The sequence below is a fragment of the Rhipicephalus microplus genome, chromosome 8, assembly GCF_043290135.1.
Source record: "Rhipicephalus microplus isolate Deutch F79 chromosome 8, USDA_Rmic, whole genome shotgun sequence".
Lineage (NCBI taxonomy): Eukaryota > Metazoa > Arthropoda > Arachnida > Ixodida > Ixodidae > Rhipicephalus > Rhipicephalus microplus.
The window spans coordinates 69170029-69183757 of NC_134707.1; the positions used below are offsets into that span (position 1 = coordinate 69170029).

At 43.7% G+C, this 13729-nt stretch overlaps 1 protein-coding gene across 1 annotated transcript in view; it reads left to right on the top strand.

Moving 5' to 3' along the window:
• Positions 1-12087, top strand: part of LOC142768589 (uncharacterized) — a 45014-nt gene extending 32927 nt beyond the window's left edge. The window contains exons 5-6 of the mRNA XM_075870594.1: positions 4395-4454; positions 11857-12087. Of these exons, the coding sequence (XP_075726709.1) occupies positions 4395-4454; positions 11857-11861 (65 nt within the window). The 3' untranslated portion in view covers positions 11862-12087. The remainder of the gene's footprint in view (positions 1-4394; positions 4455-11856) is intronic.
• Positions 12088-13729: the final 1642 nt, after the last annotated feature.

A 13729-nucleotide genomic window follows, 5' to 3' on the forward strand; every position in this document is an offset into this window, starting at 1 on the left:
TCGCTCATTTGTAGGACAATGCTCATACTTTCGTCGTTTTGTTCCACGATTTGCGGAGATCGTGCACCCCCTGACAAACATCTTGCGACAGGATGCAGCGTTCAACTGGACACCAGAGTATGACGCCGCATTCTCACAACTTCAGTTTGTACTAACGTCAGCACCACTGCTGCGTCACTTCGCTCCATCTTGCCCGACTGAGGTCCACACGGACGCTAGTGGTATCGGTGTAGGCACGGCGCTTGTACAACGTCACAGTGGCGCAGAACATGTCGTGGCATATGCTAGTCGTTGCCTGAGCAAATCTGAACGCAATTACACAGTTACGGAACAGGAATGTCTGGCAGCTGTTTTCGCCCTACAAAAGTTTCGTTGTTATCTTTACTGGAGGTCATTTAAGATAATTACTGATCACCATACGTTATGCTGGCTGGTCGGTTTGCGTGACCCCTCTGGCCGCCTCACTCTTTGGGCGCTGCGACTTCAGGAATACGACTTTACGGTGTCGTACAAGAGTGGCCGTCGTCACGCTGACGCAGACTGCCTCTCCCGGATTCCTCTTGCGACTACCGACTGCGATGCTGAGAATTTTGACGACTACCTTGCTGCTCTTACAAGCACGTTCCCCAACTTGGCTGATTTCCAGAGAAAACAACGCAACGATCTCAACTTGGATCCTCTTTTTGCCGCCGCACGTGCCTCCGAACACAGCAGTTGCTTTACAGTCCGAGACATGTTGTTCTATAAATCTTACCACTCCAGGCCTGGGGCACGTTTTATTCTAGTTGTCCCCGAGAGCCTTCGCTCCGATGTTCTACGTGCCATGCATGACAATGTGACGTCTGGTCACTTCGGCTTCATACGAACGCTGAACCGCACGCAGGAATGCTTTTACTGGCCCAAGATGTAGGAAACGACGAAGCGTTACGTCGCTAGCTGCGAGACGTGCCAACGTCACAAGCGCCCGACCACCGCTACACTAGGTCTCCTTCAGCCGTTAACACTACCCAACACACCTTTTAAACAAGTAGTAATTGACATTATGTGTCCGTTTCCGTTATCTAGCTATAAGAAGCATTGGATAATCGTCTGCGTGGATGATCTTACGCGGTATGCCGAAACCGCAGCTATTTCCTCTTCTACCACTGCATCCGTGGCAGACTTCTTGCTCCACTCCGTGGTCCTTCGCCATTTCCCACCGCGTGTTATTATGAGCGACCGTGGCCGTCAGTTCACTGCTGATGCCGTTAAAAAATTACAGTGCATGTGCACGACACAGTTCCTTCATTCCACATCGTATCAACCGCAGACGAATGGCCTCATTGAATGGACAAACAAAACGCTGACCAACATGCTTGCCATGTATGTTTCTTCCAATCACAAGAACTGGGATGAAGTGCTGCCTTTTATCACGTACGCGTTTTAACACGGCAAAACATGAAACAACGAACTTAAGCCCATTTTATCAGTTGCACGCCAGGTTGCCACTAGGCCCTCTAGACACTTTCTTACCCTTCATTCTACACAATGACGACTCTGTATCAAACACCATGTGCCTCGCGAAAGAAGCCCGTTGAAATGCTCGTTTTCAGACTCTGGCCTCTCAACGTCGTTCTAAGGAACGATACGACGACCGTCACTAACTGGTTTTATTCAAAAAAGGTGACTTGGTGTTACTTTGCACACCGCAACGCAAGCGTGGATTGTGTCAAAAGCTTCTATAAAGATATTCAGGCCCATTTGTAGTTTTGGAGCGTCTGAGCCAGCTCACTTACGTAATAGCTCGTCTTTTGTCCAATGGTCAACGATCGAGCAGAACGCAGCTTACTCACGTTGCTCACCTGAAACATTTCTACCCTCCTTGTGCATCATAACTCACCCTACCGGCATCGTCTGCTTGCGGAGGAATGTAACAGACTAGTAAAAGGTAGAGAAGAGAAGGAGAAGAAGAAGAGTTTTGGCATGATCGCAGTGTGCTGCCGCAAACGACCATCGTTCACTTCCTGTAAATAAAACCATCTCACCACAGCTCGCTGTTACAATATATATATATATATATATATATATATATATATATATATATATATATATATATATATATGTATATATATATATATATATACCGATGGCTCCACGATCTGCCAGTGTTCGTCAGGTGCAGTAGTTGTCCTAGCAAGAGGTGTTACCATCAGTTTTAGGACTGACCATTCAACGGCATCTACAGCAGCGTAACTAGCTGCTTTGCGGTGCTGCACTTCAGGAACCACCGCAACAATGGTCGATTTTCAGTGACTCAAGGGCGGCCCTACAATCTTTGCTCTCCGCACTGCGTCTCGGGCCGTGCGAATAGCCTGTTTTAGAAATTCAATGCCTTCTCCACACTTCACACGAGAAAGGGCATCATGTCACGTTTCAGTGACTTCCAAGTCACTGCGGCGTCATAGCGGACGAACATGCCGATACTGCCGCGCGGGCAGCTCTTGAGGGAACACGAGAAGAAGCCATGCCATTTTCACGGACAGATGCAGCCAGTAATCTTCGACGACTTGCGCGTGAAATCACGTTTTCACTATGGTGCCCACCAAGCATCGATACGAATCGTCAACACCACCTGCCCTCTTTGATGGCTCTCCGCATGCCCACTAAGCTCGACCGAAGAGAAGCCACCCTTCTTTATCGCTTATGTCTAGGAGTGGCATTTACAAAATCTTATTTCTTTGTCATAGGAATGGTCGACAACGCTCTCTGCGATGCCTGTCATTGCGAAGAGACGCTACACCACATCCTGTGCGGCTGTACGTTGTACGACATCCAGAGACAGTCACTGACGTCCGTTCTTGCGCCCATCGGCAACAGCCAAATGTCTGTGGACACTATTCTGCCAAGTGCCCGAGAGAAAACATTGTAACTGAAGGTGACAAATGCTCTGTTGAAATTCTTACACGACACGGGCTTGAACAAGCGGCTGTAACATCAATGTCACAGACCGCAAAAGACAATGCTGGACTATGACTGAGTGTGCGTGCGTGGGCTGCTGAATGTGCTGTGTTTATCTCTCTTCCCTCTCTGCTCTCTATTTTTCATCTCCCCCATTCTCCTCCCATGCGCAGAGTAGCAAACCGGCTGCCTACAGGCTGGTTAACCTCGGTGCCGTTCATTTCCTCCTAATTTTCTTCCTTTTTCTCCAAACGGACAGTCCAATAGAGACATCTAGACAATAACTCATCGTTTGAAAATGAAAAAAAGACATAAGAAACACGACATGTACTGATATATGTGCCCAGAGCATGGAGCCGAAAGGTAAGGGGCATTTGAGGAGGTTAGCTTGCAAACAAAGTGCTCTGATAGCATAACTCTCGCCAATCAGCGGTGACTCGAGCGTGAGTCCACCGATCTGTCTGTTAGTCCATTCTTGCGTTCATTCGTCCTTAAATTCGCGCGTCTGTTTGTGCATGTGTCCATCTAGTGAACACTTCAAGTACCGCCATCTCCCATCTTGCTGTCACTGTGGCCCATACCCGCTCTAGAGCAGGTATGTACCACCAGTGGTTATTAACTTGCATCGTGTGTTCTGTTGTGCTTACTGAATCACATCATGGTGGAGTCAAAGAAGCGTTTGTAATCAAATTGCGCGCATATTCGTAAAACTATCAAACTGCAGCATTTTTTCGAGCCTTTGGGACTGTATAATTTGGCACGCATGCAGCCTTTCCCGACAGATCAACGTTGCGACCAGTTACTACTAATACATATATCGGACTATGTACAAACCCACGCATAAAGGAGCTTCACCCCTGAAACAGGTGGTGGTGGTGGAACAGCAGCGCACAGCAACAGGCCAAGGAGAGTAGTGTGAGAATTAGCAGCCGTGGCAAGGTTGCCACATCATTACAGAAGAAGCACGTTTTTGCTACTAAGAATGCCAAGCTGCCTACACATATGCAACACTTGCACACACTAAACCGGTAAATCCAGGGTTCCCTAATGGCAGGCAACCCTCAGCCCAATCTTTGTTACAGCTTTCACAGTCTGTGCAAGTAGATTTTCGTTTAACAGAGTTTTGAAAAGATGTAACAAGTTTCACTCCGAAAACTGTTCATTAATCGGTGAGAGTCTCGGAGAAGGTCTGGCTGATATTTGTTCATATAAAGATTTGTTAATTATTTTAGATATTTTCAAGTTTGATGTACTTCATCTGTCGAGGTAATCGTGGAGTGAATGACGTCTCATGTTTTTAAGCTACTACCCTATGATAGATTTTCGGACGTTTGATCTAGTTACCACGCTCTGGCTTTCGCGCTTTTCAATACTTGAAATTGCATTACAGCTTGTTTTAAACGCGGTTACTTCATGTTTAGTGACGGTGAATTCAGTGCTTTATCTTTCTTTTACAGATAACTGGCATAATGGTAGACTCATCGCTCCCAATTTGCCACCTCCAAACCGTGGGCGGGGTACGTAACATGTGTTCGTTTGTGCTTACTCAATCATAACGTCGCGGCGATGTGAAGAAGCGTTTATAATCAATTCACACGCATATTCGTAAAAATATCAAGCTGCATTACTTTTTCGAGCCATCGGAACTGTGGAATTCAATACTGTATGCGCTGTAGCTTTTCTAAGTGTTTTTGACATGCATGATTATATGATACACACACAGGGACAACTTTGCTTTCCTTTCTAACGAACTTGTCAGCAGCTCAGTCACACGAATTGGTAAATAAAGTGCACCTTCCTCTCCTAGATTGTTTATTAGCACTCCATATTGGGCGCGTTTGTATAATGTTACTCGTGGTGGCTCTTCCTCTATTTCCTTTTACAACGTAAACTGCTCGTCGTAATATATCAATGTTCTTTTTGAGTGTTGTAGCATTATCCACAGGCAAACTGCCTGCTTGTTTTGTTCGAAAGGATGTAAAACATTTACAGTTTCTCTGCAAGGCGAAAACAATGGTTGCAATCGCAGCACATTGAGATTTCGTATTTATCGCGGCTAGCAGTCTGGCACTTTTATGGTTCTGCAATTGCACAAAAAGATACGCACAGCATCTGCCTGACGTTTTGAGCTGCCGGGAGTAGATTGATACTTCATATATATGGAAGAAACTTTATGTGCTGCAGTTACAGCATATAACAATGCTTTGCGATGAGGGGTGAGGCACCGGGATTTGTAAAGAACTACGTCCACTTAGGACACGTAGTAACCATGGAGCCAAACCATAAAAAGCAAAATAACTGCAAGAGTAAGACTGGAATGGAGCACATTTGATAAGCATTCTCAAGTCATAGTACTCTAATTACTAGCCCAGAAAAATAACGTACATAACAGCAGCATCTTATCGTTAGTCACTTAGGAACAGAAAATTAGAGGTTTACAAAGAGGGTTCACCATAAATCGAAGATAACGCAGTGAGAGATGGAAAGTAACATGGCAGATGTTACTTGAAGAGACAAGAGAGATCCCAGTGGTAGAGGGAACGAACGGGCTTGTGATGTGAGAGTTGAAACAAAGAAGAGCAAATAGGCATCGGCTGGGTGCGAGGCTCATAAGAAAGATAAACATGGCGTATGGATGGTTCACAAAGCAATGGCTAACGCGTAGGGGGAAGAGCAGAGAGTTAGCTGGCCGATGATATGAAGATGTTCGTGTTTGCATTGTGACAACGAAAACGCGCGGGGTTGTTTGACGGAATATGCAAGAGGCTTCCTTTCTTCAGTGGTAGTAGACTAGTAGATGTTGATGATGGTGGCTGTTGGTTAACTTACGTTCATTTCGTGCTTTACGGAGCTTTAGTACTTGCTAGGTTAGTTGCAAAGCAATGTGGAGCTCACGTATTTCTTTTTTTCACTTCCTTGGAGAGATTTTTTGTAAAAAGTCATAGTTTTGCTGCAGTTGAATCTTTCGAACTGTTTTGTCCACGTCCTGGCTGAATCGACGCCATTTCGCAAGGAAGAGAGACCACAACAAGCACGGGAAAGTAGACTCAAAAACATTGCTGAAGTAAGTTAAGTGGAACACATAAGATCAGAGCTTCTTCTATAAAACCTGTGAAAACAAATTGTGAATGACGTCCTCTGACAGACATTTTTTCCGAATAAGATACCAATACTAATAATTGTAAGAACTTACCTTCTTCAACCACGGTACAATTACGAGAGACGCCGTAGTGGTGGGCTTCCGAACAACCGATCACCTGGGTTTCTTCTATGTGCACCTAAATCTAATCATACTGGCCCAAAGCATTACTGCGTCATCAAAAGAAAAATGGCCGCTGCGACCAGGATTCTATTCCTTCACCTGCGGTCAGCAGTCGAGCGCCTTAGTCACGAGACCACCGTGGCGAAAAAGTCAGATACTGCTTCCTAAAGCAATGAGTGTCAACAGTACGAAGGAGACAACGTCTTCGGTTTCTTATATTAAGGCGCAGCTTTTGACATATGTACGTATCGGCACAGTAATATGAATAACGAGCCATGTGCATGATGCCATATGTATCTTGTAAAAGCAAATTTTGAGCTTTCGAGAGCAATACACTTGTAAAGGAGTGCCCACAACTGTCCTGTAGAAAAAAGATAGCTCAATAACTGACAGCTCACAGTCACGTTCACAATATTATTGTGAACACGGAAACAGTGCGCTGTGGGCACGGAAACAGTGCGCTTTGCATGGCTTCTAACCACCGGTTTTTCATCATGCACAATCTGCTGACTCTCCTGATAGCGTGCTCGTCGGCGGCACACGTGTGTTCGTGGGAGATAGTGATGAAGTTGCCACCCTCGTACGGACCGAGCAACAGGGTTGACGATGAAATTTTTTACAATTTCACTGCGACAGAAGGACTATACTTCGGGTTCCCAGCCGCATCGATGTCGCCAACACCTCCCGTGGTCTACTTAAGCACACGGCGCATGATTTGCCTTTCAGTGGGCACGGAAACAGTGCGCTTTGCATGGCTTCTAACCACCGGTTTTTCATCATGCAGAATCTGCTGACTCTCCTGATAGCGTGCTCGTCGGCGGCACACGTGTGTTCGTGGGAGATAGTGATGAAGTTGCCACCCTCGTACGGACCGGACAACAGGGTTGACGATGAAATTTTTTACAATTTCACTGCGACAGAAGGACTCTACTTCGGGTTCCCAGCCGCATCGACGTCGCCAACACCTCCCGTGGTCTACTTAAGCACACGGCACATGGATTTGCCTTTCAGTGGGCACGGAAACAGTGCGCTTTGCATGGCTTCTAACCACCGGTTTTTCATCATGCAGAATCTGCTGACTCTCCTGATAGCGTGCTCGTCGGCGGCACACGTGTGTTCGTGGGAGATGGTGATGAAGTTGCCACCCTCGTACGGACCGGACAACAGGGTTGACGATGAAATTTTTTACAACTTCACTGCGACAGAAGGACTCTACTTCGGGTTCCCAGCCGCATCGACGTCGCCAACACCTCCCGTGGTCTACTTAAGCACACGGCGCATGGATTTGCCTTTCAGTGGGCACGGAAACAGTGCGCTTTGCATGGCTTCTAACCACCGGTTTTTCATCATGCAGGTGTGTACAAAGTTTTCTCTATACGCTAAAAAATCGGACAACCCGTTTTTGCTACTGTTTCCATTCCCAAAAGTGTTGTATGAAGTTGTATGCGACTGTTTTTCCATGCTTTTTTTTACTCCTACAATCTGGAGATGTTGAAACTAACCCGGGACCTAACACGCGCTGTGAAAACGTACTTGATATTGATTCGTTACCAGAAAATCTTGCCGAGCAGATGAAAGCAATGTTTAAACTACTCAAAGATATACACAGCCGTTCACTCCAAAGTTCGAAAGTGCAAACCGAACTAGCTCCTGACGTTAAAGCAATTAAAAACGGGCAAAAAAACATAGAAACAAAAATAACCGGCATACAAAAAAGACTAGACGAACTCGAAGAAAAATCGAAGGACTTTGATCAACTTGGCAAAGATTTATCAGAAGTACACGCGTCGTTATCTGGTCTAACGCACCAAAGTAATAACTATCAAACACGCTTCGATGAGATTGAGGACAGATCTAGGCGTGACAACCTAAAAATTCATGGTATAGCTGACGCTAAAGAAACCTGGAACGAAACTGAAGCTAAGCTATCAGCACCGATAAATGAAGTACTTGGATCTTTTTGCACAGAGTCAATTGATCGCGCACACCGACTTGGCCTGTTTGCACCTGCCAAATGCCGCCCCATAATAGCCAAATTTTCCAACTACAAGACCAGAGAATAAGTTTTGTCACTTCGTAATCAGCTGAAACAAAAGAACATTTCAGTGACGGAAAATTTTTGTCAACGTACCCGCACTTCTCGCCAAAAATTATTGAATTTGCAAAGAACTATGCTGGGCGCCTGCAGTTTAAACTGCGCTATAACAAATTGCTCATGAATAATGAACGTTTTTACTACAACTTTGAACTTGATTGCGTTGAAGAAATACGATCGCGTGGCAACCAATCAGGTCGCGGGGACTCCACTGGGCGAAATGCCTCACTGTAGGGAGAAGGGAGGGGTAGTGGCATATCATCGCATCGTCAATCGCATCCGGTATCTGTATTGTTTGCTAACGCCAGAAGTGTTCTCAATAAACGTTGTGCCCTCTCATCCATTATAGATACATGCGATGCGAAAATAGTAGCTTTAACTGAAACGTGGCTGTCCGCACAAACAACAGACTCAGAAATATTTTACGAGGCAAACAACTTTATGGTATATCGCTGCGACCGCAGCGAGCATAGAGGAGGAGGCGTACTACTTGCGGTCTCGAAGGACATACCATCATCACCAATCCAAGTAAACAGTTTACTAGAAATAACCTGGGCTTTACTAACTTTGGGTAGCTGTAAACTGGTTCTAGGTACCTGCTACAGATCACCTTCCTCACCATCCTCATTTGTTAACGAACTGCATGACTCCATCAACATAGTAAGCTCTCGTTTCCCTTCTTTACCTATGTTTTTACTCGGAGATTTGAACTTTCCCAACATAACGTGGAACACAATGCCGATACGTATTTCCCCCTTTTCACAGCAGAGTGAAGACTTTCTGAATACATGCTCCGTTTATTGCTTGAATCAGTTAGTAACTCAAGCCACAAGAATTACAAGTAATACAGCAAGCACTCTCGACCTAATACTAGCAACGCATCCTGACCTTGTCTCCGACATTACATACTTACCAGGAATCGGCGACCACGTCTCGCTAAACTTTGTTATCAATATTAGCCCTAGTAAAAAGACTAAACAGCAGAAACGCATACGATGCTACCGGAAAGCTAACTTCGAAGCAATAAATAATGAGCTAACTCACTTTTACGATGATTTTGTTAGAGATTTTGAATCTCGTTCCGTTCAATCCAACTGGAATCTGTTCGCATGCACAGTTCATAAATTGATAGAGAAGTACATCCCAAATCGCACACTCATTTCTAATCCCCAAGCGCCATGGTATACCAGTCATTTAAAACGCCTACCTAATCGGAAAAAGCGTTTCTTTCGTTTAGCTAAAAGCTCGCCTTCACCTTCGCGCTGGACAACTTACAAATCTGCTGCAAACGCCTACTTAAGAGCTCTAAAAACTGCAAAAAACAACTACCTAACTAGAACACTACCTGAAACATTGAAAAATAACCCTAGAAAGTTTTGGCAAATGATTAACCCAACCACTAACAACACTATATCACTAGAAGTTCATCTGGAAATAATATCCCCGATAACATGTGCGCATCAGCTATTAATGATTCATTTTCAAGCCAGTACTCCGAATCCGCCAACATCATACTTCCTTATGCGCACCGCTATAATTACATGCCCATGGATCCAGTAATTATTGAGGTACCTGGAATATTGAAACTAATAGATAAGTTACCGTTCCACTCCGCTCCTGGCTATGATGGCATTAATAGCAAATTTCTTAAAAGCACTAACGTAGTTAGTTCAATGATACTAAGTCAAATATTTCAACAATCATTGAGTACTTGTCAACTTCCAAAGGAATGGAAAATAGGGACGGTGGTTCCAATCTATAAATCTTGCCCCAGAAACTCGCCTCTTAATTACCGACCTATATCACTAACAAGTAATTGCTGCAAATTATTAGAACATGTAATCTTCTCGAACCTTGCTAACTTTCTAGAGTCTAATTCATATTTTGCTAAAGCGCAACATGGTTTTAGAAAACAGTATTCCTGCGAGACACAGCTTGCTTCGTTTACTCATAATCTGCATCAAATTCTGGATCGATCATTTTGCGCTGACAGTATTTTTTTGGATTTTAGCAAAGCATTTGACAAGGTTTGCCATAAATTACTGCTCTTAAAACTAAGCTTGCTAAATATTGACACTAAGCTTCTTAAATGGATGGAACATTTTCTCTCTAATCGTTTCCAATTCGTAACTGCTAACGACCATCATTCACCACTAACTGAAGTACAATCCGGTGTGCCTCAAGGTTCAGTGTTGGGATCTTTATTATTTCTTGTATATATTAATGATTTAACTTCTTCAATAACTTCTAACATACATCTGTTCGCAGATTATTTACCGCGAAATCAGCACTGTTGATGATACTAAAACACTTCAAGGTGACCTAAATAATATAGCTAATTGGTGTAATATCTGGTTAATGGAACTTACTATTAAGAAATGTAAGATAATGCACGTATCAAGAACTAACTCGAATCATAACACCTACCACCTAAACAACGTTCCTTTAGATTCCGTCCTGTCTTATAAATATCTTGGCGTGCACATCACAAATAACCTAAGTTGGACAACTCATGTAGAGTACGTGATTTACAATGCTAATCGCATGCTCGGCTACTTACGACGTAGCTTCTCCAAAGCACCCTCTTCCTTGAAACTAGTACTCTATAAGTCTCTCATACGCCCCAAACTCGAATATGCATCCGCCATATGGGATCCCAGTCATGCTAATCTCATCACATCTCTTGAACTAGTACAAAATAACTCTGCTAGGTTCATCCTCTCTAACTACAACCGCACTGCAAGTATTACTTCAATGAAAAATAATTTATCACTTATTCCATTGGCTCACCGACGAAAAATTGCCCGTCTTTCACTGTTTCATAAATTTTCTATCACCCTACACTTCATAATGACCTGATACTCCAGCCTGTGTACATCTCAAACCGTGTTGATCATCGCAATAAGGTAGGAATCGCATCATGTCACACTAGGTCTTTCTTTCAGTCATTTATTCCCCGCCCATCTCATGATTGGAACCGCCTTTCCCCGAATGTCGCAACCATTACTGACTTCAAACTTTTCCACGAAACATTAGCTAACATTGTATAACCAAGAAAATCTGTTACCTATGCTTATTGCTTCTGTTTTTGTATATTTAGTAATAACTATTTTTTATACATTCTGCAGAAATGTTAATAATATCTGTCTTTTATTGTATTCTTTTATTTGTAGTTATTGTATTGTTTATTTGTATTTATTGCACTGCTTTATTTGTATTTTTCATGTATTTACCCACTCCCCTCTTTAATGCCTTGTTGGCCCTGAGGGTATTATAAATAAAATGATATAAAATAAAAATTATCTTGGACCAGTGTATATATTGTAGATTACCGACGTTCTAATGCAGCAAACGCCAAAAATGAGGCCAAGAAAGAAAGACACATCACTGTCGTCTATTTTTTTTACTGCTCCGCAACAATAATTTCTTTATTCTACCAACTGGCAATTTCAGTTCTTAAAAGATTAACTTTGCAGTGAGTGACAAGCACTAATACTTTCAGATTTTGCCAGAGATCATTGCCGACTATCTCATTTAGTTGCGATTTTTCTTATGTCCGCAGGGTAATAGGGAGACCATACTCTCGGGTAATAGGGCTACCATACTGTGGGATCACAAATAGTGACGCTACCGAAAGTCAGGACCAACTGAAGAATCACATTACTTGGACTTCATTTCAGGAGACATGAAAATGGCTGCAAGTTTCTATAGTCGTATCTCTACATCTTCCTTCACCTATCGCTGATCGCTATAAAGGAATAGATTGTGCAATAAACTAGAGGTAGCAGATCACTTGAGTGAGCATGTCTGAGAACGCATGCGCCGAAAAATCTGGATTATAGAATGCTGTATACTGTGTATTGGCTATTACGGTATGTGTGGGATAGTGCGCCTGCATTTGTATGAGAAGGTAGTTCTATCGCCATAGCTGAACTGCACGTAACCACTATTGCAATCTTGCTCTAATAAAGTGTCTTGATTAGCACAAATAGAGAACAATACTGTTCTTTTGTTTCCATTCAAAATGCCAAGATTTATATTTTGAATTAACTTCCTGCCTCCTTTTGTGAACTCGTAGGGTGGACTTTGTTATCTGTCTTGATGCAACGTTACATAAAAAACCAGTGCTGAGACAAGAATGCAGCATTTCTACAGTCATTTATATATAAATATCACTCTTGTTTCTTTTTTGTACCTATTTGTATGGTGATGGCTGGAGAATCACTCTGCCGCGGTGGTACAGTGGCTAAGGTACTCGGCTGCTGACCCACTAGTCGCGGGATTGAATTCCGGCTGCGGCGGCTCCATTTCCGCTGGAGGTGGAAATGTAGTAGGCCGGTGTGCTCAGAGTTGGGTGCAGGGTAAAGAACCCCGGGAGGTATAAATCTCCGGAGCCCTTCACTACAGCATCTCTCACAATCATATGGTGGTTTCAGGACGTTAAACCCCGCATGTCATTATTAATCAATGGCTGGAAGAACAATCTTAGAGGAACAGTCTTTGTGGTGCTCCATACCGGGTTAAATGTTGCTGTCACGAGGTCACCAATAATGCGGCTAAAAACGTCAATCAACGTTTAGAGATAGCTAGCTGTGTATGAACAGAAATTTTGTCATGCAATTGGCAATCAAAACTGACACCTAGGAGGAGCCTCGGGTATGCCTCGTATAGCATTTCAGGGAGTATCTTGTTAGTTCATGTGATTGGAAGTCTTTTTTACCCTGAACATATGCAGTGCAGTGTCCACAGCACGTGCGAAAGTGCCTTGAAAATTGTGGTAACGAAGTCGTGAACTTTTTTCACAATGCTCAGTCGTCTTTATAAGTCTAAAGCTCCAACCGCACATTGATAACCTACATTTTCCTCTATAGTCTGAAAGCTACTGACGGCTGTTACCACAGGCTACAGCAGTGTGCCGTCGTTATTCGTACGTTACAATGTCGAGAAATTACCAATCTGGAAATACAAGCCTTGTCTACTTCTCTGAACATGGCTTGTCAGTACACCAAAAGCAACCGATCTCATCATAATATTGTTACAATGCAGTGGGCATGGCTCCGCCATCGTAGACGCATCGATGAAGAAGAAGCTGATTCGGCGCGCGAGATCCTAGCAGCCCTGAAATGTCACACCTACCTGTAAATATTGCAAATACACTCGTTTCTCTCTTCCGTGTAATCCCCGTAACAGATTGTTGGACGTGCTGGGTTACGAAGCGCCATACAATGGAGCGCTGCAGTGGTCGTCAAATCGGAGTATTCGTGATGGAACACCGGACTAATTCCACGGCCACTTCTTTATCGGCCTCCGCGACCCTTGCATCATCATAAGCAACGCCTTCACCAGCACGACCCTACCCACGTACGTGCTGATGCATCCGAAACACTAAGGAATGTTCTGCGGTACGGACAAAGTTGATGTTGACGACTGGATAG